Consider the following 26,043-nt stretch of genomic DNA (forward strand, 5'->3'; position numbering starts at 1 on the left):
TAGGAGTCTGTGAATGAATTTTTTATTTACAAACTCAGTTGAAGAAGTCACAACTGCTGTGGATCTGTCACTACAAAGTCGTCTAATCATCATGATACACTGAAATTCCGAATAGCGAAGAACTTTTCCTATTATAGATCAATTATATGGCAGAAAACAAAGCTGCCTCCCGTATACTGCATTCCTGGGGAAAGCACCGCCGTTTTAAAGGAAACCCAAAAGACAAGATTTTTCTATATGCAAAATTCAAAACACTACCCAGAGATACTAAAGTGCATGATGACAAATAAATAGCAACAGTCTAATACATTGTCCCCTAAAAGTGGAAGCATGGAAACAAGGGTTGAAGTACGAGAAGAAAAACGGAGTAAAAACTTTGGCAGGAGGCAAGAGAAATGCGTAGAATAATAAAATGAGGTCATCGTCTTCCTCACAGTCATGATGTAGATGAGGGTCAAGAGAAGCACTTTTTATTTATTTCATTTCCCTTTTGTCACTTTCTAGCATAGCCAGCTATGTAGCCCGAAACTTTATTTGAGAAAGGAGCCCCGGCAGGAATCTCATGGCTTCATGGTTTCCTGCGTCTGCAAGGAAAGGACAAGACAACGGTGATCCCCAGTCGTGACTCAATACAAACAGCCAGCTTAAAACCCCATTTCCCCTCCCAGCAGTGGCCCCGAGGGGCCTTTCAGCTCTCAGAGCGAACCCTGGCACGGGGCTCTCTTCCCTCAGAGGAGGAGGGTGGCAGGGCTCCTCAGTGTTTGAGCACCAACACTTCTACCGTCTCCCGCCTCATGTTCTCCAAACATTGTCCCGGTGCCATAGCTTGGCTCTGGGAGGCAAATGGAATCGTGTGCCAAGAAGAGCCCACATCCCAGAATGACTTGGAGCCCAAACAGCTGTATAGTAAAGTGAAAGGAGTGTGAGAAACGGGAACTCAGGCGCCACCAGGGAGACCTGCATGGAGGACAAGCAGGTGGTGCTATCCAGCCCTCCCGGGAGCTAGCAAACTGTTCACTCGCAGGTCGGCCTGAATGCTGGCGACGGCCTTTGAGAGAGCTCGCATTGACCCTCCTTTTACCTCAGGTGCCCTCTTTCCTGCCTGCTAACCTGTCTTGCACAACTGTCAGTGTTCTTCCCTGAGCTGAACAGATCACTTCCACAGCACAGCCAGCACTTATCTGCAAGAGGCCAAACCTCAATAGTGAAGTCTATTTTCAGCGCTAAACCCTAGCTCTTGACCCGTCTCCCGCACCAGCACCCAGATCTTCTCCAGTGCCCGGCCTCCCCCGGGAACTTCGGAGAATACCTGCGGGAGGAGAGGGACACAGAGGACTTACTTGGGCTGAGCATGATGTTGATAGCCAGGCCCAAGCTGGGAACCTGCTTTCATCTCCACTGCGACCGAACACTGGTCCAAAAAAAAAAGGCAGGCAAAGCTGTCAGGAGGGGACTCGGGAGCAACCAGCCCACCCTCGGCCAAAGATACTCCTGGCTTACCCGCGTTTCCACATCTGTCCAGTCTGACTCGGAAGCCTCCTCAGGGAGGCGAGGGCTTGAGGGAGATGATCGCCGCTTGCGTCTGGAAGAGTCAGCGGGTTAGGAACAGGAAAGGAAGGTTAGGAGCAGTTCAGAGGCAGGGTTGAAACTTCTGAGGTCAACCTCCTGCTCGAAGACACAGACAAAAGCCCGAGGGGAGAGGAAAGACTGGCGTCCACCAAGTCTGCCCTTGCGTCATATTAACCCGGGCCTTTTGCCAATTTGTAATTTCCTGTGCTTATTCTGCATTTTTACAATTTTGTCCAGGGGCAGAATATACCCTAGGAGCTCCTGGCCTTCTCTGAACCCAGATCACTCAGCCACGCACAAAAGATTAAGGCCTGGTCATCACCTCCGCTAACGCCCAGGAATCACATCAGTCTCCGCTCCCGCTGGACTGAGGCATGAAAGGGCAAAACCGTTGAATGTGACTCACCCTGTTGGCGACTCTTGTTTCAAGGTCTCTATTTCAGTGAACTGAACAGCCTGTCCACCTCCTCTAGTCTTGAAAACATCACCCTTTTGAAAACAAAATCTGCTTAAGAAAGTGTCTGAAGAGAGAATTTTTATTGGGACAATTGACAATGTTACGACCTATTTTCATGACATATTATGTAAGTAAAGCTAGAAGAAAAGGCCCCCCCCCCCCCCCGCCCCCGATCTCCCAGAGGTACAAACCAGCTAAATTACACCCATTTTACAGGAATAAAGCCCACAGTCAGTCTACCACTATTTCCCTACAGCCCTGAGAAACAAATTATAGACAGTCCTACTCCAGTTTAACGCTTCCACTCAACAGCCCCAGAAATTGCAGAGAAGCATCCCTGGCTGCAGCGTGGAGAATTGGGGAGCGGAATAAAGGAATGTGCATTTTGGGGCCAACAAGCTCGTTTTCTTGGAGGAACCCAATGCCCAACGCAGAGCGCTCCCAGGGCAGCCCACTCTCAACCGAAGCCTCCTTGCCAGCCTATCATCCGCTTACCTTGATCAGTTTTGTCTCGATCTCCCCATCCGAGGCCAGCTCCTGGTGCGTCAGCATGTATTTGTCACACTTTGCCAGTGCCTTCTCGTTTGCAGAGGTTACCATGATGGCATGGGGGACTTGTGGCTGCATGACTGTTTCAGTCTGGATATTGGAAGGAGGTTTATGATCCACCCACCTCTCTCCTGCTGAGCGAGACCGTCTGTGGCGAAGGCGAACTGGAGGAGCGTTCTGCGAGATCACCAAAAGAAGAATGTTATAAAATTAATAGGCACGTTTCCTAAGCTCATCCCTCGGAAGTGCATCTTCCAGGGTTTAATCAATAGCTGAGCAAGATAACCCTAACCCAACATTTGCTACAGAGATCCTATATACACTTCCAGTATAACTATTTGTATTAGAGGAAGAGGAAAAACAAGCACACATGGATAACTGCAGATTAGCTGAAGCCCTCTACCAGTACATTTGGGTCAGTAATTTGAGATCCTTCCAGGATTCAGCAGGCAAAAATCAAAGAAACCAAGAAGCACCAACAGAGCAAAGAATGTCACATTTTGAGGCCAGACCCCCCCCCAAAGGTTCTCCTTTTATGCACTCTGCATCTTTCAGCAATGCAGAATAGCTGAGAAGTCATTCAAAGATCATCCTGCACACATACATGTAATACAAAATAGCGCACTTTCTACATGTGGTGATTATGAACATAGAAAAAAGGCAGGGAATAGTAAGCTGTTCCAAACTGCGAAGTAGTAAACCCCTTCAGGCCTAAGTGGCCTTTACTCTTTTTACTAAAACCCTGCACAATTAAGGGCATCACTGCAAAACATCAGAATTTATTTGAAGTAAGCGGGTTGTTTTTTTTAAAAAAAGAGATTTACTTGAAAAGCTATCAGCTATGTTTCTATACCAAACTGCTGGAAAACAGGAAAGCCAGTAATTTTAATTGGCAAAAATAAAGAGATATTTTTCTTTCAAACTAATTTTAGCTAAGTGGTAAGAACACATACCAGTTGTCAGAAAATTAAGGCATGGGTTGACACCTAACTTATTAAACTTAGTTTAATTCAAACTAGTTACCCAACGTTAAGGACTCGTCATGTAAACACACATTGTCAATTAATGTGAAGACCCTCCCATGAATAGGGTCCAAATGGCAAGGGGGGGGGCGCGGCAGATCCTCACGGGACGACCACTCAGACTTGATGGAGAACCTTGTCACACCCGGTAGAAAGCTGGCCTGGGCAGCAAGAGGCTACTTCAGAGTTAGCCCTGGTCTTTTAAAAGGAAGTGTGAATCTACAGCTTTGCCAATGACAGCCTTTCTCTTGTCTTGAGTCTGCGACTCCCAGGATGGCGAGGGATGTTTCTCAGCAGTGCCCAGTGGTGCCCCCCGTTACCAGCCCTTCTCCCAGGGGCAACCCCAGCCGAGACAGGACACTGACCCTGCAGCACAGGTCCTCTTCTAGCTCTAGGGGGCCTCTAGTGCTGGAAGCTGCCAGAAGTCCTGTCCAGCACATGCCCCGCCTTCTCTCTGACCCAGCCCAGGGCCTGGCTTGTTCTGGCTCCTGCGGTCTATTCCTGGCTCTAGGGAGGCCATTGTCACCCTGGTCAGGAGGCTTGCTGTGCTGAGTAGGTGTTCTCTGCTCCCACTCCGAGATACAGGAAGCCACGGAAATGCTGCTACAAGAATTTGAACGCCTGTGCAGCTTTGGCTGGCCTCTGGCAGGAGGATCATGGTGGTTAGGCAGGTGAGTGATACAGTTACTGGAAAACTGAAGAAAGGTGCAGTTAGTGAATAAGGCAAAAAGAAAAGAACAGGACCACAAAACCTTCACAGAATTCAGGCCCGTCTCCTCCTCCTGTTCTATACTCAGCAGAGCTAAGGAAAGAGAAAGAGAAAGCGTGCACAAAGAGACAGATTCGAGGAGGCGGCTCACGGAGAATTATCCGGGCTGAACTCCCGCCTCCGAGCCACAGGGGGTGGACTTCTCAGAGTCACTTGCCACAGTGATGATGAACATGTGCAGACACCGGTGCGCATTCCACCTCAAAAGGAGCTTACGGGTATTGGAGGAGGCGACAGCGATCTTTGCAGCGCTTTCTCCCGGTCCTTTTCCCGGGAAGGCCTCTCAGGTTTGTTGCTCTTAGGTTCTGTGACGATGGCTTTCAGCTGCTTTAGTTTCTCATCTTTCACCCAAAGTTTATTCTGCATCTCCAGTTGCTTGGCTGCCACACGCCGCTCCTGCGTGGCAGAGTAAACAAAGGCTACCATTACACACTGCACACTAACCTATTCAGTATTAATGGACTGGCGAGTTTCTGGTTGCAAGGACATGACTCTGAAGTGAAATAGATGCCCGATGAAATATTACATTCTGAAAAATGATCCCCTATCTTACTATACTAAACTGCAGGAAAACGGTAAAGCCAGTAATTTTAATGGGAAAAAATAGATCTTTTTCTTTCAAAGTAATTTTAGCTAGGTGATAAGAAGAACACAAAGCAGTTGTCAGAAAATTAAGGCATGAGTTGACACCTACTAATTCCAGCTGTGGCCCCATATTTGTATTCCAAGGAAATGCAGCCTGTAGTTCAGTACTGCAGGCTACACTTGCCTTAAAACAAGACCGGCAAGTGCTCCCGCTTCAGACATGACTGAATGCCGCCTCATCATGGCTCTTTCCGCTGTGACCAAAGACAGAGGGGCTACGGCCCAACCTCTGAACGGCAACTTGTTGCCTGTCCTGGCTTAAGGGATACGTTCGGGTTGACAATCACGGAAAGGCTAAATTTTCAGCCGTGCCGTTTCCAGCCTTTAACAACTGCTCAGGCACCGCAAGGATGCAGTAACATAACCGCAACGACAAGGACAACTTTCAGCCGTTTTGTGTTATTTTTAGGTGACTCTGAGTTTTATTTTGTTTTGTTGAAATATGAGAGGATATGCTTAGTCACTGAAAGCCCTTGGTTAGAATTAATTTTACCCACCACTGTCCCAAAGCAGAAAAATTGTGCTACCATAACACAAGTGAATCTTGAGGAATCTGTGCTATAAAAGGAAGAGTAGGACCCTCAATTTGATTCAATTCAAACTATATGTATAAGGGCCATTAATTTAGATAAAAGAGTTAACAAAAGGCTTTTCTATCGAAGAATCCGCATTATTTTTTTTTAAAAAAGTGTGTTCCTACCTGGCAATTAAAATTTAGCAGCAAGAAATCCAAATTATTATGGGATTCCCTTTTACCAGTTTTAAAATATCTGCCAAACTACTGGGCTGCTATAACTGGTTATTAAGCATTAGGATGATATATTTGGGGAAACAACACCTTCTTAACACATTGAAACCTTCATTGGATACTTGAGAACAGCTCAGTGAATGCAAAAGTTCTCCCTTTCCAATTTAGGTCTCAGGACACAGCAGAAGACCTAGATGGCGACGGGCACACAGGTAGTCTCTGATTGACAACCAAAGTTATCAGTGGCCCTGAGCTAAAGAAAGGGGCTTCCAACCAGGCAGGAAGTTATATGGCCGTTGCAGCACCCTTGCAATCTCATGATCAACATTTGGGCACTTGGCAACCTGCCTGAACTCATCCCTGCAGGAGCACTTCCACCTGTCCCTTCTACCCCTCAGAAGAGCTTTGACAGCCACTTGTCTGAATGGAGGAGGGTCTCCTTCTTGTGTATGCGGATGAATTATAAGAGCTCCAAGGTCCCTTAACAACTCTGTTATTCTGAACATTTCCTGCAACTACAGCATTAACTGTATGTTTCCATTAGGCTTTTTTTTTTCATTTTTAAAAATCCTTGCTGCCCACTGTTTACTTAAATTTTGCATGAATGAATTATAGCAATAAAGTGCTCCTCTGGGTAGAGAGAACCACCACCAGGAAAGAAACAGGAGGTGCCCTCAACCTTCTCTAATTTATCTTCATTCTTGCATAGGGATCAACTTGCACCCTATGGAAGAAGGACACAAGATACATTCCCAGAAATGCTTAATGAACAGCCCAAAGCAGCATGATGGTACATCTTCGCATTTACAGTTTAATGTCCCCACTCTTATGTGGGGGGAAATTAAGCACACCTTGTAGTGTTTAGCTGCCTATCCAGCTAGCTAGACTTCCAGAGAGAAGCACTGAACCCTTCCAGCGAAGTCTTCTGCTGTGAAAGGGGCTGAGCTTCTTCCCAGCCCTGTGGTGGACCAGTCATACTCACACATTCCTTTTCCCATTTCATTGTTGTCTCTGTCACCATGCCCTGCAAACGAGCTTCTAGTCGACGCTTGTCTGAAACTTGACGCTGCAGCTTTTGACTCTTGCTTTCTAGTTCCTGATGCAGGTTGCGCTTCTCTTCTTCATAAATTGTTGTTGTTTTCTCCAGGATGTCAATCTGGTATGAGAGATTGCAACGTGGTTAGAATGCAGCACTGGAAGGCTACTTCTAGTGACTGCTGGCTGCCAGCAGTTCGATTCTCAACGACTCAAGTTGGACTCCGCCTCCCGTCCTTCCGAGGTCAGTAAAATGAGGACCCAGATTGTTGGGGGCACTATGTTGACACTGTAAACCTCTTAGAGAGGGCTATAAAAGCACTATGAAGCAGTATATAGGTCTAAGCCCTACTGCTATTCTGAAAACTCACGTCCACAAAATCTAGCATGATTTTTCTGGTTTTTTTGGCAAAGCAAGATCCTGCATTGCAACTGATACCATAAAAGTAATTAGCAACCATCACAAGACAGAAGTAGTTAACCACTGTTTGCAAAAATTATGTTTTCAAACCTGTTGGGTAAGTTGGGGTATCCGTTTTAGTGTTCAAAATTTGTTAGCACCTGTGGTATCGCACAGAATGCACGATGCTTAAAAGCTTGCTAACCTCTCAGGTCTGTCTCATGTCAAGAAATTACAATCCATCAACAAATGGAGAACTACTTTAACAAAATCCAGGAGTTTACTTCTAAGCAGAAATGTTTACAAATGAGAGCTATATTTAATCGTCAAACAGTAAATAGAAACCTTATATTCCAGAGTTTTTGCTTTCTTCTCTAGTCGCTCAATCTCAGTTTTCTGTCCTGTAATAATTTTGTCTCTTTCAGCTATTTTCACTTGTGCAAAGTTCTCCTTGGATACAATGCTGGCATCAAGTTCTTGCAACATGTTCTTTACATATAGAACTAGAACAGAAAAAGATATGTGACCTCTAGAGCTGCCTATCTAAACAAGTGATTCTGTTTAGCATAGAAACATAAAAACAATACAAATATATATGGTCACTGAGTAAAACTAGCCATGTTGCTATAACCATGAAGTGGGTCCTTCACATATTTGGGGGCCCAGACCTAGGCACATAACCAGGTCTCCGTGGCATGGATGAAAGGCCAACCGGGTTGCAGCCATCCTTATTTCTGAAAAGAGAACGTTCCAGAGGACAGGGGCTACAGCAGAGAAGGCACATGTCCTAATGCCCATCAGCCACATCCCTTGGTTGACAGAACCTGCCAGATTGAGTTGATGGGTAGAAATGACTGGGAGAAGAGGGTCGCTTAGGTAATCTGGCCCAAGCCTGAAAGGGCTTTAGAGCAGCAACCAGCACCTTGGGTTGTATCTGGTAGCCAATGCAGCTCACATAACAATGATGTTATATGTGTCGAATAGCTGACACCATTCAATACCCATCCAGCTGCATTCTGCATTAGCTGAAGTGTCCAAATGCTCTTCAAGGGCAGCCCATGTAGAGTGCATTGCAGTAGTCCAGAGGATAGGTCATGAGGGCATCGGTGACTGTGAGCAAAGTTTCCAACCCAAGAATGGGCATAACTGATGCATAACCCTAAGGTATGCAAGGCCCCCAATTTACAACAGGTGTAACAGGGGAATTCCAGGTACAGGACAAACACACGTTCCAAGAGCTTTTTGTGGAAGACTTACCGCCTCTTTGGATAATTTTTCAGGCTGCTGCGTATTTGCTGATTTCAGTAAGCAACCACTCTATTCTTTCCCTCCCACGAGGAGCCTCACAGCTTATCAACTTACAGCCAGGACAAGACACGTTGGGGCCAAGTACTCACCGTTTCTGGCAAACTCTTCTGACAACTTCTGCCGAATGTGGTGGCGCTTTTGAAGCACTTCAATCAGCCGAGGCAGAGTCTGGTCATCATTGATGTCCAGAAGTTCACAGGAGGGCACCGGAGGGAAGCTCTGCAGGAGCAGTTCTCGGACCAGGAGGCCTCTGTCTAGACACATAAAACAGGCCCCTGAGTCGAGAGGCAACCCACAAAGATCGGAGTCTGCCTGGTTCGTTCGCAAAGGCAATTGGCAGGAGAAGTTTCCATTGTTGTCAGTCTCAGGTGGTCTCACCAATCTAAAGACTTACCTCCATCAACTGGTCCACCTCGGATTTCCAGCTGTCGGGAAAGCTCCTCTCTGAAAGCCTGGTTCTTAAATCGCCGACCAGGAGTTAGTCCACACAGAGGTTTGTCAGCCGGTCGTGCAACCTCCACTTCTTGGGTGATTTCTGCAAATCTCATGACTTGCTATCAGTAGATTTCAAAAGAGAGTATTAGAAGAATGGAAGAGCATATCTGTAGCTCAGGCTTGAACTGTGGGTTCCTTGGTGCTCTCTGCGCATGGTTGTTTTCTTGTAAACATTTCTCAAAACCTGCATTTTTCACCAGCCTGGGAGTCCCCTGGGGAGGGGGGAGCCTCTGCTGGCTGTACAGGAAATACCTTGGTACTTGGCATTAACTCCTTTGGGAGGTGCGAGGGAGAGTCAAAAGGACAAGTCCCAAACAAACCACGAGACTGAACCAGGCAACTCCTTGTCTCAGCTGCAAAGAACTGTCCCTTTTCCTATGTCGCTGACCTTCCCTGTATGGCCGACTTCCAGTCCATCCTCTGTGGCCAACCCTCTCCTTTTGCAGCAACCTTCCCAGCGTGGCTGCTTTCCCGCCCATTCGCCCTGGCCGGCCCCTCTTCCCATAGCAGCGCGTTGAGTACTAAACAAAGGTCGAGTACCAGGACATTTTCACACCAAAATGCGCCAAGAACCAAATTCCATGAGTTTTGAAGCAGCTGAGTACCGAAGTACCATGGTATTATACATAACATCTCTCCTAGTGATTTTGCTCTAATTTTATCCATGTTTAACTGATTTTTTTAAAAAATTAATTTTGATTTTATTGTCTGTCACTGAGAACCACTTTTGAGTGAGATGAGTGACCATATAAATTTGATAAATAGCACACATAATCCAAAATGTGAATAGGAAGAATATTAGAACATTTTAAAAAGTTTCTACAAAGGACAGCTAACTCAGTAGCAAGGTACTGTGCTCCCAGTTTTTGTAAAATCAAGCAACAAAATTAAATTACCAAACTCTCATCATAGTCTTCTGCCTTTGGATTCACGCAGACAATCATACGCACTTTACCCTCGCCATCAAAGTAATTCTTAAAAAGATGAGTCAATTTGGAGTCTCGGTAAGGGACCATCTGAAGAATTAAGCAGAACAAAACGTTCTCAGAGTTTAGGAACTGAAAAAGTGAGGAAAGGATGAAAAAACTAACTCTACAGAAATAGGTAGCTACACACCTTATTGGTTCCATAAGTTTGGTTTTCTCGCAAAGCTTCTATACAGGTTCTTAATGTCATCAGGGATTGATTGATATTACCTGGAAGAGTGAATGGCACTTATCTGACAACCATCTGATATGATGCCTACTCATGAAACAGTTTGTTTTTCTAAGAATTTCTTAATTTCCTGTTTTTGAAAGGACATGGGATCCCTTCTGCATTTTCAATATCCTTGCAAAAGATTGGGGAGGAGAAGTTTCCAGTTCCAATATAAGGACCATTTTAGCTAAACTTTGGACAACGGTCAAAAGCCTTAGCTAAATTACTCTTTTGGAAAGTATAAGGGGAAAGGTTACAACAGGTGCCACACCAGGCCAATCTTGGCAGACTCAGCATTGGACTATGAGGAAATCCCAAGATTCTAGACTGAACTAGAAAGTACAACAAATTCTAGAAGACGGTGCCAAACCACGTCCATACAGTTGCCCAGAAAACTGTTAGTTTTTCTAACTCTGAGAAAGCACAAGTTAAACATGACTAAAAAGGATATTTCACAAGGAAAACTCCACCCAAATAACCCTAACAATCTTCCCAATGCATATCCATCTTTGAATAAAGAAGGCCTGGAAAGCACCATAATGTATAGATAAATATGCCATTTTACTTTTGCCTAAGCAACAGCAGGGACTGAGAATGTTTCAAATCCTTTGTGATTAAAGTTAAAATAATATTTTCCACCGGAATAGTTTTTCAATACTAAAGGAATTCCATATTAATTTTCCTCCAAGATTGATCTATCACAATAAGAAACAAGAGCTATCTTAGCTCTTGTATAACAGAAAAAAACATACAGAACAAAGCCAGAAAAACTTTCTGGATAGAGAAGAATCTTTTAAAGAAACTTCCGTATTTCTGGTGGACCCTTGGCCTCTGTGGTCATTTTGTGGCTTCTCTCACATGTCCGTCAGCCCTGTTTCTTTCCGCAGGGAAGGGCAATTTAAAAGAGTATCTCCCGTTTGCTTGAAATAATTGTCCATTTGAATCCAAAACAGAAATCCTTGATTGAAAGAAGACCCCCCCACCCCACCCCCAATTCACCGCTATCAAAGCACCCACCGGCTTCACGGAGTCTGTTTCCTTCGGCTTTGGTCCTGTTTGTTCTCTCACTCCCTGCTAGGTCAACCAGTGATAGTTGGCTCAAGGATATTAAGTCTTTCTCCTGCAGGAGAGGAGATGTTGTGATGGTTTGCAATCAGGAAACTACGTATACATGCATAAAGCTGAGAATTTCTGGACTTTTTAAAGGAAAGCACACACTACGGCCAGCAACATTTATCATGACTTGTGCTACTGGTCTAACAATTAACACTTTTTGAAAAGTTGACTAAAGAAAGAAATTATCTGTTTGCTAGCCAACCTTAATTTTACCTGCAGAACGTTATCTCCATCAGCATTGAGAGGAGCCTGAGCCAGTTTAATTAGAAACACACTGTGCGAACGACTCGATTCTCGATTCAGTTGAGTGTGTGCAATGCGCCTCTTTTTTTGGCCTGTTAAAAGGAAAAAAATATTTAGATGTAGAGCCCAAAACCATCATAATGCAGTCAGGGCAGAATTTTAGCTGTCATCTCTCAAAGAATATTGTGGACCTGGAATGAATGAAGAAAAAAACAACCCAACAACAGGAGATTGGAGAAAAGGCAAAAACATTTAGGTTATTTTCACGATCTTTGTAACATCTTCCTCCCTCCCCCACCCCCCCCAACTCAGATTGGCCCCAACCTGCCAACCTTTTACATGGCTGTGCCACTGGGCTTGGCAGGCTGGCAATGGCTTTGATCAGCTTGATGCAAGGATGGATTTTGCTGATGAACATGGTTAACTTTGGTTTTCAAGAGGTTGTTTATTTTATGTATGTATATTGCTCTAACCTTTTTATTGGATTGCGGTTTGTGGTGAGCTTAGGGAGATGGGTGGCCACACAAATGCAATCCATCCATCCATCCATCCATCCACTGTTAAAACGTGTCTGTTTATTGGTAACCTTTAATTGGGCAAAACAGTTTACAATAGGGCAACAATTATCAAACCAAGATACCCTAAATAGTCTAACTCGTCAAATGCAGGGACTCATTACTCCGACGGGAACGAAATCTGGGAAAGTTATGGATGTTCAGCCACCAACTTCACGGTGGTCACATGATCCTTTCTAATGCTCCCTGGCAGCTTCCCAGAAGACAATGGGGACGTTGTCGGTGAAGGTCACAAGTTCCTTGGATAAGTTTCTCCTATCTAGCCAACCTCTCCCGCCTCTCCCCGCTGGTCCTGGCTACTCAGGCGACCCCGCATGCCCTCCCTGGCCCTGGGCACACCATAGGCACCTCAACCTATGCCACCCTTTCATGCACTCTTCCCAATCCATGCTGCACCTTTCACACACCACTTCACACTTCCCCCCATTCGGCAGCAGCCATTTACCTGTGGACTGGCCTTGAACTCATCGCTTCTTGCCAGCTTCCCCACTCATTCTCTCCACAAGCTTCTCAGACGCAAAGCAAATGGGGACCGGGGGCGGGGGGGGGATTTTCAATGCACCACCGACCTTCCATCATAAAATTCAAGGGGGAAGCCGGCATAAAGTCAAAAGTCACTCACACACACCCCCCCCATTGCTTTTTTGTCCATCTGTGGGCATCTGTTTCTCTGTTTAGGTAAGGAAATATATCTGAAATGATGACCCAACGGGACACCAGCCGTCTAGTAAATTCTACATGGAAAAGGACTACAGTTAATGAAGATATATTCTGCTGCAAATACATCCTTCCAACTCCTTGTAATTTACCACTGAAACTCACACCTGCAAATACGGACAAAAGAGAAATGCTGCACCTTATAGATGGAGCTACTTTATGATTACGATCACTTGAACCACAAGGCTTAAAGAAGGGAAAAACAGATCAATGGATCGGTTCAGCAGGACTTTTAGTCCATGGCTCTGTAGCAGGGGGCTTCGATTCAGCGCCCAAGTCCTACGGGGGGCTTTTCAGGGGAGAGTCGATCATTTGGTTAATCTGGCTAATATAGAAACAAGATGCTGAATAAAACGCCCCTTAAGGCTCTTTTACTCACTAGCACACTGTCTTCAAGCCAAATGGTTTAACATGGAGTGCTTAAAGTAACGTTTTCAGGAAATAACTCCATTTCTTACCTCTCCAAAACACTTCGAAGGCTTCTTCTGTAGATTTAACTTCTACCTCAGTGCAACCTGCAACATACATGTTGTGATTTTGATCCTCACGGAGAATTTTGGATTGAGGCAACCTGCAACAGGGACATTCCAATGATATCAGTTATCAATATTTGACAGTTTAAGACAATTCTAGTTTCTGCTGAGACTAATTGACAACTACCATTAACCTATCCAGGCAAGCAAAGAGGACAGAGGGAAACAGACCGTCCAGATTACACACAGAGATACGAGCATATTTTCTTGTCCATGCAAACTACCAGCAACAGAGAGCAGCAGTCACATTACAAGCTTTACAAGGCAGAGAGGAGCCATCAGTTACGACAAAGGCAGGGAGGGTAATGTCCACATACGTGAGGTCAGCATTCCGCAGCGGAGTGCCACAGTTGTTCCACCTACCAAAGAAAATAATTTCTTCCAGTGACTTTCTTTATTACTGAACGTTCAGCTGAAGAGCATTTCCCTAAGAACCTCTGTTATTTGGACAGCTACGAAGGAAACATTCCTGTGCCCTGTTCAAGGATTGTCCAAATTTTGGCAGCAACTAATAATTATACCAGGTTAAACCAAAGAGTATCAACCGGAGAAGCCACAGTCTTAAAAGCAAACCGTACTTAGCAATATCTTTTGTTAAAGCAGACTTTTAAAACGTATTTTCAAAGGCTATGGACATGGGAAAGCCAGATCTCTCTGAATTTAGAGCTCAAAACAGTAGGATGCTAATACTGTCTTGTTAGATAGGCCTAGATCTGACAGCACCTGTTTTTCCCAAGCCATCAACCACTGAGTCTATGATCTACAAGGTACGTTATCTTTCTTTGAAGCTAAATCACCGAACCTCAATTTTACTTGCATTGACTATAACTGGCTTGTTAGCATTGTTCCTGATTGAAGAAAAACTACTCACTTTGGTTTTGTAGGATCAAGCGGGGATTCATCCAAAAGATCATAAATGTAGTTATTATAGATTTCAATGTAAGACACAAACACACTGTAGACACTGTCTTCATCAACATCTTCCAGTTTACAATTATCTTGCACATTGATCATGTCAGCAATTTCAGGGTCTATCTGTCGCCTGCCAAGGGGAGAGTCATCTGCAGTTATTCCTTCAATGAAGCATCCATCACATTCCTGAATTATCCCAGCCAATCAGAGCAACTTATGTCAAGCCCAAAATTGACACGTGTAGCCATTTTAGTTAGGCTTAGTATATATTCTTTTTCTTATTTTCTCTGTGGCAATCATTGGGGGGGGGGGAAGGGTTTCGGGCTTGCCACATTCCTAAGGGGGGAGGAGTGGAGATAGAGAGTTGTCTAGGCTAGGTGGTTCTTCTTCCCATGGGAAAATGAGCTGTCCGTGCTTAGGCCCCTTGAGATGGAGATTTATGACATCAAGCAACGTTGAATTACTTCTATTGGAGAATGTGATTTTGGGGGGTTGCTTCTAATCTTGTGGGGTAATTCCGGGTTGGGTCAGATCCGGAATCACAACAGACTTTGCCAATTTGATGCTTTCCTAAATAAAAGAAATTGTCTTGGAAGGTGGACTTTGCTCTTTTCTTTTTAAACGGATTTCGTCACTTGGAAACCTGACAACTTACTTGCCCACCGGTGTCTTGGTAACTGGAAGTGCTTCTCTTTTCTGACGTTCAAGTAAAGCATCCACTTCACATTGTACCTCAATTCCATTCTTGTCATCAAGTTTGAAAACCTGGGGGTTAAAAGTCACAGGAAAAATAAAGGTCTCCTTGCCAAGGGATACCCAGAAAGTGTTATTTGACTAGTTATGTGACCGTAATGAAAGCAGTTAAGCCCCCGATCGATCCTGGCCAGAATTGTTTGAGTTCAGTTGAAAAGGGGGACGACTTTACTTGAGACAGGCAGGCCTGCCTCACTCACTCACTCACTCCCACAATTTTAACAGGTTCAAAATGCATCAAGTACAATTACCTTCAAAACTACCTATTTTCAGCAAACTGTTTGTGGAAATAGTGGAGTTACTTCATCTCCACCCGCTTTTTCCTTCTCTTTCCCAACTTCCCTTCTCCTTCTTTTCATCGGGGTCTTATGGCTGTCGATTTTTAGGCCCTCATATTTATTCCTGTTAACCTGCCAATTCCCAAGACTTGGAGACTGAACTCACGTAGCGCTTGGCCTGAAAAGGCCCGATGCTGTTGAAGATCATGTCCAAGCAACGAGGAAGCAGCCCTCCTTCACCAGCAGAGCCTGTCATAGTGTGGGTTTTCCCACTCCCCGTGACTCCGTAAGTAAAAAGGAGGCCTGGAATTCAAAAGCACAGACACCATTTTGAGATATAAATGGCATCATTCTTTGCCATCTAATGAGAAACTTTTAAACATAGCACAAGTTACCAAGATGTCCAAACCATCTGTTGTCAATGGACTCTGCAATGCAGTTAACAAGTACAATCAATAGGCATGAAGAAAATAGTTATGAGATTGGATCTTCTGGTCTAAAACCTAATGTTCAGAAAGACATTAAACAAGAGGAGATTGAAAAATTATTTTGTTATGTTCCTTTTGAAGAAATGGGCATGAAAGAGAACTTTCCGGTTTGAAAGTAGTTTTTAAAAATTGTGCCAAACGTTCAAAAGTGCATCAGCACTAGGGATACTTTTTAAACAGACGTTTTCAACATCTAATATGGTAGTTTGATGGTGTTTAAAGGTATTGTTGCAGGATGTAACCTGTTCCGGGTAAAGCTCCCTTTTGCAACTGACTGACGATCAATTTGTCAATGCCGATGGTGTTCAGGTGATGCTCCAGTCTGGGAAGGGACTGCACCAAAAGTGCCCCTGACTATTGGTACTGGTTTTGCTTTCTTATGTCCCAGTCACTCTATTGTGTTATCTTCTCCATTTCCTTCTCTTTTATTTTGCTGTCTCCAAGTACTGCCATGTTCACTATCCAAACTTTTTTGTCTTTCTTACGGACAATTCTCAAGTGTGGTGCGTTGTGTGGCGGGTGCCTGTCTGGTACTCTTGCTTCTTCATTTCCTATTACTTCCTCTAATGGTGGAAAAGAAGAAAAAAATATTGTTTCTATTGAAAAGTTGAGAGTGCAAATGTTATAAATCAAAGAAAGAGATAATAAATGCTGAGTTGGTGTGATTTGTCAAGAGATAAGCAACTTAGCATTTATTATCTCTTCCTCTGTATTATAACATCTGTACCCTTTCAACTTTTCAATAGAAACTGAATAGTTTTTCCACTTTTAATATAAATTCAAATTAATTCATCCATCATTTTTATATATTTCCGTAATACAAGTGAAATCTAGAGGACAACCTTACTTGCATTTAAGTCATATTCAACATTAGCCATAGGAGTGCCCAAAATACTAACATTGAATAAAATGTTTGGTTTAATAAAAGTGAAAAGCTGGGAAGCATGCGCATGTGCAGTGCAGGTAAGGGAGCAGGGTGTGTGTGTGTGTTGCGCGTGCATGCACAGGTGGGTGCATTGCATTGTGGATGCCGGCGCGTGTGCACTTTCGGCACACCACAACAAAAAGGTTCGCCATCACTGCACTAGGGCGAGCAGAGAGCCAATTAAGGGAGGGAAAAGTAGAACTTAGGGATTTGGGCGCCCAATTTTCAGTTCTGGCTTTGCTATACTGCAATACACTTGACCTCTAATAAACCATAGTTTTCTCAACAAATGGAGGCAAGGATCATTCCTAATTAGAAGTTTAAGCTGTGACAGGTTTCTCCTTAAAATATCCATCCTGCCCTAATACTTAAGATTAAGATCTACAGTACCAATCTACTTGAAAAAGACTAAAGCCAGGAATCTTTAATAGAACTCTTCAATATCTTCATGACTTAGAGGAGGGAATAGAAGGGGAACTCATCAAATCTGCAGATGACACCAATCTGGCAGGAATAGTCAACATCCCAGAAGACAAACTCAGGCTCCAGAAAGATCTTGACAAACTTGAAACAATGGGCTCTATCCAAGAAAATGAATTTCAATGTGGAGAAAAGCAAAGTTTTACATTTAGGACGGAAAAATCAAAGGTATAAGTACGCATTAGGCGAGACCTGGCTCAAAAACAGTAACTGTGAGAGGGACCTTAGAGTCCTAGTGGACAAGCCAGCCAGGTGCAGCCGCCGCCAAAAAGGCTAATACGATCCTGGGCTGTATAAACAGAGGCATAGAATCAGGATCACCTGAAGCATATTGCTCGTCCTGAGAGAGATTCAGTCTTAATAACTTAATTACATCATACCATTTTTTCCACGGATAAGATCTTCCACTAGAGGCTTAGCAACCACATCAAATACATGTTTCTGAGAAATGCTTGTGCCAAACACTTCTTTAAATGAATACTGAACCTGGGGAAAAAATGTAAGAGTTAGGAAGCAGTTAACCAGCAGTTTTGCCTAGTCCCCTCATTGATGTTCATACTGCATCAAAGTTTTGAACGCACAGCTGTTCAATTTATACCTGTGGTCCTTTTCCTATTTTCCTGGGAAAAAGTAACTAGTACAAAAAAAATCAATTTCTGGTACCGGTGGTTCTCCAGAACTGGCTGAAGACCACCTCTGATTGAAACCCACAGTTAACAATAGCACCTTTTCCAATGAGAATTACCTCTTTATATTCTCCATTACGGGCAATACGGTACCCATCAGGTGGGTGAACCTGGACTGTTGTGCTGCTGATCACCTCTATGCAACACTCTTGGCTTGGTACACTGACTGGGCGGATCCGGCAATAGACCTGAACAGAGAAAAAAGTGCACTAGTTAGGCACACCAGCTTAAGATTGTCCTCCTCGTTTACAGAGCAAACATCAGAATGGAAAACGTCTACAACTAGTCCTCAACTTAGGACAACTGAACCCGCAGTTATAAGTTGGGTCACACGACTACCTGATTTTACAACTTTTTTTTTTGCAATGGTCATTATGCAAACGCAGCACCCATAAAACAAACCTATTATTTGTTATGGGGCAATTTTTGTTGGAAAAAAGGAAGTAAATGCTGGTTTTCAATTAAAACCTCATAAATTGTAGTCATCTGGCAGCTGTAAATGTGGGCCGGCTGCTGAGCTCTGAAAATGGGGTCATGTGATTGGGGGGAATCCCCCCCAGTGTTTAAAACCATAGTCCCATTTTGGGGGATACATTGTAACCTAAGTTGAGGACCATTTGAACTAGCATCGGAAGATCAGTCCAATGGTTTGTAGCTCATATGTGCTTTAAGGCATCGATCTATTCAGAGTGGCAAACTTTGAAATCGCCTTGATACAACATCTGCTGTTTCTGGGGTTTAAAAACAACTTTATCATAGCTGGGTGAAAAACCACTTGCCCAGAATCAAGAAAATGATGCTAAATTCTAAATGAAGCTTTAAAAACAAGATGTGTCGTCAGTCTTTCTTGGCTTTGCAGATTTTGCCTCGTCTCATACAGAAAATCATAGTAATTCATATACAAACATATTAATAAAGCAAGTCCAGCTTTCATAGTCAAATCCTATAATACGCAAGAACAGATTAAAGAGCTAATTCTGCTGTAAATCAGCCACTTACCCCAACGGGATCCTTCAAACTATTGTTAGATGCTTTTTTAAAGGCATGTTTCCTAGGAGTTTTAGTTCTTCTGGAAGTTAATAAATGTCAGATAAGTTACAAAGAAAATCAAAGGTACACAAGGCAAAATGCTCTATTGCAGCAATGTAGAGGAAGATCAAAGTAGCCAGAGAGGCTTTTAAAAGCAGCTAATACAAGTGGAATTACATTATTAATACTAATAAAGGGTGAAGAATGGGTGGACATGTCATAGAAGATGCCTTCTAGGGTCCACAGCTGCATGCCAGCTCCCCTTCTTGAGAGTGCTAACTGCCACCACTCCACCTTTATCAGACCCTTCATCTCAAGAAAAAAAAAAGATGCCCAATTCTTCCACATTTCTGGATTAACAATTTTGAACAGACAACCCAAATCCACAGAGTAAATCCTTAGACAGTAAAAGAAGAGAAATGAAAGCTGGAAAGATTGGTGTATTATCCACCAAAATTGTGGTAGGAGATTTAAAACCCACCAACAAAGGCCAAGCCTCCTTAATTGTGAAAATCCTATCAGTGAGTAGCTGCTGTGCCCTTTCTCCTCACTGCGCCGTGAAAGCAGGGCCCTCAACAAAACTTTTAAAATGTCTAACTAAAATTCCCACATTAAGAGCCATGGTAGCACAATGGTATGAATGCAGTATTGCAGGCTGCTTCTGCTGGCTGCCAGCAGTTCTAGTCTCACCAGCTCAAGGTTGACTCAACCTTCCATCCTTTGGTAAAGGTCAGTAAAATCAGACCCAGATGGTTGGGGGCAATACGCTGACGCTGTAAACCACTTTGAGAAGGCTGTCAAAGGGTGTATAAGTCTAACTGCCATTGCTCTATGAATATCAAAACGACAGGTGAAACGGTTGAAATTCACCAGCGGCTCATTTTTTTTAATTTACTTTCCCCATGGAAAAAGCCTAGTATAGTTGTGTGGTTTGTTTATTGGCATCCAGTCTTGCCCCCATTTTCTTTATCCCTTTATCCATTAGGTGTGGTCTATATGTTATTTATAAGCACTGCAACTTCCATATAATCCATGCCCATCTCACAAACCAAATATTATAACAGCCAAAACACAAGATTGGTTTACGATGTCTGTGATCATATTTTAACACTGCAAATTTGTCCCCTTTCTCTGAAAGGGCTGAAGCTCCCAGTCCTCTACCTGTACAGTAGCGGACTATTGTGCCAGATCCCATGACTTTCACTTCCAAGAACACATGAAGCAGCAAATACACCAGTGAAGAATCGTGGGGGGGGGGATTTCATTTCTACACCTGGAAAGCCTCGCTTGGGGAAGGCAGCCATGCCCGACTTCCTACCACAGGCTGCCCCGCCGAGGACTTCAACAGCTTTGCTGGCTGAGGGGGGATTCTGGGAGTTGAAGGCCTCAAGTCTTCAAGCGGCCCCTTAAGGTGGGAGAGCCCGGGCCTTGCTCCCCGAAGGGAGGGGCGGGGAAAGCAGCCTGCGAGGAAGCCGTCCCACAGCCCCGGAGGAGCGGCCTGTCCCTTTCCTGGCAGCAGCCGGCTTTCTGGGCCCAGGAGGGAAGGGAGGGAAGGGGAGACGCAGGCGGGCCGGGAGCGTCCCTTCCCAGGGGAAGAGGCCCTCCAGCCACCTCAACTCCTCCGCGGCGGCCGCTGCTACGGCTGCTCCCCCCGGAACCCCAGGCCGAGGCCGGGGCAGGCCCGGGCCCAGAAGCGCCGCCGGGGAAGAGGCCTCGGGCTAAGCGCCGCATCGCCCACCGCGGCCCTCCGAAGGGAGCGGGGTGACCGGGGGGGGGGGGGACTTACGCCGCCGCCTTCATCGCGCCGCCCGACCAGAGAGGTTCAAACCTTCCCTCCACTTCCCCGCATCCGTTGCACCGCCCCGTTTTTAAATAGAGCCAATCGGGGAGAGGGGGCGGGGCAGGAAGAGGCGCCCCCTCTTTCGGGCTTGTGACGTCATAAAGGCGGGCGGGCGGGCGCCAGGGTCTCAAGGTCCGGGGCTTCCGCCAGGGCTTCTCCTGGGCGGAGTTCCCCGTAGGCGGTTTGGGGGGGGGGGGCAGCTCCAGTGCCGCTGCTGCTTCCCCTCCCTTCCCCACTTCGGGAGCCGGAGGAGCCTGAAAGGGTTACCACGAAGGGAAAGCCAGCGGCCACGGTGGGAGTTGGGAGCTCAGCCTGGTCGACCAAAATTCAAAGGCTCCCCGCGCGCATCATTGACGTATTTATTTACTTACTAAGAAACTCTATGTGGCCACCCAACCCTCTCCCGGTGTCCCCCAGCAGCCTGCAGAAACACCGACATCTGCAGAAATGTCAATGCTGGTTTTTTTTGATAAACATCAAAAGTGAATAACAATTGATTTTGAAAGTCCCAAATGGACAACAGGACACGAAAAATTTGAAATAAGATTTTAGAATTAATTATAAACAATCTTTCCCTTGAGAAAATGCTTTCGTTTTGAATTATTTGAAAGAAAGAAAACTCTAAAAATTTGACACCGAAAGGAATTAGAGATTGCAATTAAAGGAGAACACTCCAACTAGACTTACTAATATAGAATGAAGCAAAATATTTTAATATTGGATGTACTGAAGGATATTTTTGAAAGAATGGAGCCAGAAATTAATACTTGCCTCTGTAGATAGACTGTGCTTCAAATATCCATGTAAGAGGAGCAAACATTTCTTGGCACGATTGAGGCTTGATCTGAGAGTGGCTTTAAAAACGAAAAGTTACAAGAACGACAAGGAAAAAGATGCTTCACTGGACATACAAAAAAAAAACAGGCTCATGCTTAATAATTCAAAGGGATGACAAACCAAGACTGGGTAATCTTCCTATATTAGATTTAGAGAACAGGATTGTTAATGGCTTGAAGAATTTTGTGAGAAGGGACAAAGAAAAATGAAATGTTGTAAGTATAGGTCAAGGGGAATGTTACATCCAGTTTTGGTCACCTCAATATAAAAAAGGTGTTGCGACCCAGCATTGTCTGGGGTGGTCTTGGGTCCCTACTTGCACAGGATTTGGACTAGAAGACCACCGAGGTCCGTTCCAGCCCTATGATTCTGTGATTCTCTAAGATGGCTATTCCCTTGCCTCCCAGAGCTCCAAACCCATCAGAGACCGTGGGGTCCCCTCACAGCGATCCCGTCTTTTCTGGGCTTTGGGACATGCAGAGCAGGGCTCCCCCACCGGATGCCAGAAGGCTCCCTTCCCCAGGCTGAAGCAGAGCCGGTTCCAGCTGGGCTGCTGAGAATTGGGAGGCCTCGCAGCCACTCCCCTTACTTCAGACTTGCCCTCTGATTCCAAGTGTGACAGCCAAGCAGTTGGTCCATCTCGGATGAATGGAATCCATTTTTAAAAAAAGTTCGCTTGAGATCAGTCAATCTCGGATACTGTTTCTGAGGTGGCCGCCAGCTCCTGTTTAGCCTACTCCTTTCCCTTCTGTCTTTCAGCAACTCAAAAAGTCCCGACAGACGGAGGAGGAGATGCTCTATGGCAGCACCCCCACCAAGAGACAGGCTTTGGGCATCACCACACCTGGCAAAGCACGAAAGGTAAGTGGGGTCGCTCAGAAGTCAAGGTTTGCCTTTTTACCTCACGTATATAAATGCAGGACAGCTTGGGCAGGAGAGCCCAGTTCTGCTTCCACTCCTGCCCAAAGCCCCTCTGAACAGAGTCCTTTGCATGTTGTCCGAATAGCTACCCCCCCCGCTCCCTCTGACCGACTCTGCATCCTTCATGCCAATCGTTTTCCCTCCCCAGCGCGCACTTTCAGAGGCTTCCAAATCTGAGCACCCATCCCACGTCCTCAACTCCACGATGTCCAATCCCGACGGCTGAAGGGGGGCCATTACCAGCCCTGGATCCTCTCACCATCCAGGGTCCGGCCGGCATGAACTGGACCTTTTGGGGCCTGGTTTATGCTGCCACTTTTAACATTTTTTAATGAATTGATTTCCAAGTTTTATGTTACAGGGAATAAAGGTCTAGATGCAGCAGCTGTTGTGGGCTCAGGCCTGCTGCCTTGTTCACGGGGGAGCGGGGGCAGGGAGAGGTTGGCCTCCTTTCCTTGGGCAACCTTGTCCACCCAGGCCCAGCAGATGGTCTCCGGCTCACCTCGGGCCCAGGAAGGGGAGACACTACAGGGAGTCCTCTACAAGGATGCACCCCTTCCCTCTTCACCTCCTGGCCCGTCTGCTGGCTGGGCTGAGAGGCTGGCATCCCTGGCACTTCGACTGTACTTTTAACGATCATGGCTAGATTTGCACCTTCTTCACTACAGCAGCCTCTTATTTATTTGTGTGGCTGTTCGCTTGTTCAAAGATGTAGGTGAGCAGCAAAAAATCAGTTGTACTGTTTTGAAAGGGCTTTTTAAAAATGTCTGACTTTGCTCTACATAAAAGATATTTTTATTCTGCATTTAATGTTGTGCTTCTGATATGTAAACGTGGCTGGACTGCTTGAAGAAACACCCGTGAGGCTCACGAGGAAACCCGGGGTGTCATTGCCCCCCCCCCCAAATTCTCCTTCATGGGACATCCTGGGACGGCTGAATCCAGATGGAGCTCCGAGAAGCTGCTCGGCCTCCAGAGAAATGCCTGGCAGATGTGGCTTCTTCACGGCCCACTCTCGGCAGCTTCGACAAACGTGGTCCACGGCCCACAGACCACGTCCTGCACCCTGAGATTCCTCTCCACAAAGTAGGAAACTCTCCTTGGCCGGTCAGATGTGGCCACATCCTGGTGCCCCAACTGGCCATATTTCCCTGGGAACAAAAGCAACAGTTGGCCCCACAAAACCTCTGGCCAAGCCCCCCCACCCCCCTCCAGCCCCTGACCTACCCCAGCCCCAGGTGTAGACATGGCCGGCGCCTGGAAAGGAAGCGAGCAGGGTGAGGCCTTCCCTTCTGCCCCAACGGCTGCGAGGGGGGCCGCTGTCGGGAGCCGCCCCCGCGCCCCCCTTCCCTGGTTCGCGAGGGGGCCCTTTGCCTCCGCTCACCCGTCACGGCGGCCGTGTGCCGGGACCCGCAGCTGACTCGCCGCACCTCGGCCTCCTCGGGCAAGTCCAGCAGGGCGGGGAAGGGCTGTACCGAGACGAAGGGCGCTTCGTCGCCTCCGGGCCCGTCCGCAGCGCCCCCGTCCAGCCCGGCGCCGCAAAGGGGGCGATTCCCCGGGGCCGCACCGGCCTCTTCGGCGGCTGCAGCCTCGCTGGCCTTTTGGAGGGCAGCCCGAGCTGTCCGGCCTCGTTCCAGCCCCACAAGTACAGGTCGCCCGCATCTGCGAGGGGGGGGAAGGGGTGAGTCGCCGCCGGGGAGCTCTTCCCTCGCCCGCCCGCCCAGGGAAGGGCCGCTCACCGCTGACGGCCGCCGAGTGCCAGCCGCCCGCCGCCGCCGCCGCCACCGCCAAGCCCTGCAGCGCCTCCACCGCCCGCGGCTCCCGCCGGCTCTCCAGGTCGCCGTGCCCGAGCTGCCCGTGCCTGCGCAGAGACGGAAGGGCGCTCGGTCCCGCTCCGGCCCGGCCCGGCTTCCCCGCCCACCCGTCGGCCGGCCTCACCTGCCGCCGCCCCACGAGAAGAGCGTCCCGCCGGCCGCCAGCAGCAGCGCGTGCTCCAGGCCCAGCAGCAACCGGCGAGCCGGGAGGGCGGCGGGCAGCGCTGTGAAGAAGGGCGGCCGGGGGGCCACGTAGCCGCCGGGCACCAGCGGCAGCTCTGCGGGGGAAGCGGCGGGTCAGCGGGAGGCGGCGAGGTCGCGGCCGGCTCCCCGTCCCTCCCTCCCTCCCGCCGCGCACCTATGGCCGCCGCCTCCGCCGCCCGCAGCTCCCTCCGCCAGGCCGGCCGCCCGTCCAGGAGGGCGCCCGACCCCGGGGCGACGGGCCAGGCTTCCAGCGCGGCCTCCCGCAGCAGCAGCACGTGCGTCTCGGAGGGCAGCGCGTCCAGGCAGTCGGGGGGCAGCGCCGCACCCACGGCGCCCTGCAGCCGCACCCGCCCCGGCCCGCCGGCCGCCACCAGCGCCGCGAAGCTCCAGCTCGGCCTCACGCGCCGCACCGGCCCGCCGCCCTCCGCCGGCAGCGGCTCCGGCCCGCCCTCCGCGCCGCCGGCCCAGCGGAACCCGAAGCAGAACCAGCCGCTCTCCCCGCCCGGCCCGGGCGCCATTCCTGCGGCAGGCATCGGCTGGCGGGCGCTTCTCTGCGGGGAGCCGCCCGGGGACGGCAGCCTCGGTCCTGAGCCGATCCCCCCGCGGAGCGGAGCCCAGCGGGCGGGGGACGGTCGCGGCCGCCGCTGCGCGGAGAAAGCCGGGCAGGCCCGGAAGCCGCGGGGTGGGGCCTGTGCGCTCGACCGAGGGGCCGGCCGCCGCCTGGGCTGCTCCGGGGTGAAGCTCCCACAAGCCCCGGAGGCAGCTTCTCTTCCGGGGGCCAGGAAATTCCTCATTTCCCGGTTGACTCTCCTCTCCTGGCTCCGTTTCCCCCCACTTGTTCCCTGTCTGGCCTTCGAAGTAGCCCCCCCCTCCTCTCTGGGGCAGCCCCTCCCTCCAATGTCTCCCCTGGTCCTTCCCCTCCCGAGACCAGCCAGGCCCCTCATCCTCCTGGTTGCTCTTCTCTGCGCTTTTTCTAGAGTCTCAACATCTCAAGATCCCTCTCGCAGTTACTGATATTGAGTTTGGTTTCTCTGTCTGTGTGTCTGTTTTGGTTTTTCTTGCCTAAGTGTAAGACCCAGTGTCTGTCAAGATCCATCTGGATCTTGAGCCTGTCATTTAGGGTGTTGGCTACTCCTGCCAGCTTAGTACCATCTGCAAATTTGGTAAGTTCCCCTTCTATTCCCTCCTCTAAGTGGTTAATGAAGATCTGGAAGAGTCCTGGGCCTAAGACGGAACCCTGTGGCACCCCACTGCTTACTTCCCTCCAGGTAGACATGTAAGACACTCAGGGCAGCGGGAAAAGAGGGTTGGCCCTGCCAAACCTTGCATGCCCATCCCGGGAGTCCGGCTTGGAGAAAGCTGGAGTGCCCTTGCCAAAGACACTCGCCCGTCAGCCAGTCTCTCCCCCCATCTCTTGGACGCTCTGTCTCTGCATTTCCTCTCTCTCTTAGAAAGCCGTGTCTGGGCCAAGCAAGCTCTCCTTGGGGCTCTTCCCTCC

The 26,043-nt window shown here is 47.6% G+C and overlaps 2 protein-coding genes and 1 long non-coding RNA gene across 9 annotated transcripts; 1 reads left to right on the plus strand and 2 right to left on the minus strand.

Moving 5' to 3' along the window:
• Nucleotides 1-21,475, minus strand: KIF23 (kinesin family member 23). 6 transcript variants are annotated; one of them, XM_087941791.1, is made up of 24 exons: nt 21,457-21,475; nt 18,900-18,969; nt 17,960-18,088; nt 17,595-17,700; nt 15,488-15,624; nt 14,946-15,055; nt 14,250-14,420; nt 13,696-13,737; nt 13,304-13,416; nt 11,524-11,645; nt 11,212-11,314; nt 10,114-10,193; nt 9,894-10,013; nt 8,897-9,056; nt 8,592-8,756; nt 7,540-7,697; nt 6,742-6,915; nt 4,583-4,762; nt 3,963-4,292; nt 2,522-2,752; nt 1,976-2,058; nt 1,501-1,582; nt 1,341-1,411; nt 1-584 (listed from the first exon to the last, which is right to left on the minus strand). In XM_087941791.1, the coding sequence occupies exons 5-24, from the start codon at nt 15,575-15,577 to the stop codon at nt 569-571; spliced, it is 2,601 nt and encodes an 866-aa protein (XP_087797917.1). In that variant the 5' UTR covers nt 15,578-15,624; nt 17,595-17,700; nt 17,960-18,088; nt 18,900-18,969; nt 21,457-21,475; the 3' UTR covers nt 1-568. The 6 variants fall into 6 exon arrangements, with proteins under 6 accessions (XP_087797917.1, XP_026565128.1, XP_087797915.1 ...); XM_026709343.2 differs by lacking the exon at nt 21,457-21,475 and adding an exon at nt 20,716-20,887; XM_087941788.1 differs by lacking the exons at nt 1-584; nt 21,457-21,475 and adding exons at nt 1,084-1,181; nt 20,716-20,887.
• On the plus strand, nt 20,853-23,337 carry LOC148124702 (uncharacterized). 2 transcript variants are annotated; one of them, XR_015745146.1, is made up of 3 exons: nt 20,853-21,821; nt 22,366-22,467; nt 22,676-23,337. It is a non-coding gene; the product is annotated as an uncharacterized LOC148124702 (long non-coding RNA). The 2 variants fall into 2 exon arrangements; XR_015745145.1 differs by having other exon boundaries at nt 21,069-21,735.
• Nucleotides 23,307-25,340, minus strand: RCCD1 (RCC1 domain containing 1). The gene is given in 7 exon segments (XM_026709377.2): nt 23,307-23,678; nt 23,755-23,784; nt 23,912-24,127; nt 24,130-24,189; nt 24,267-24,388; nt 24,466-24,619; nt 24,700-25,340. Coding segments are annotated over 7 exon segments (1,371 nt in total). The 5' UTR covers nt 25,340; the 3' UTR covers nt 23,307-23,529.
• Nucleotides 25,341-26,043: the final 703 nt, after the last annotated feature.

Source organism: Pseudonaja textilis, chromosome 13 (assembly GCF_049901715.1).
Source record: "Pseudonaja textilis isolate UNSWEBS1 chromosome 13, rPseTex1.2, whole genome shotgun sequence".
In the NCBI taxonomy this organism is placed as follows: domain Eukaryota; kingdom Metazoa; phylum Chordata; class Lepidosauria; order Squamata; family Elapidae; genus Pseudonaja; species Pseudonaja textilis.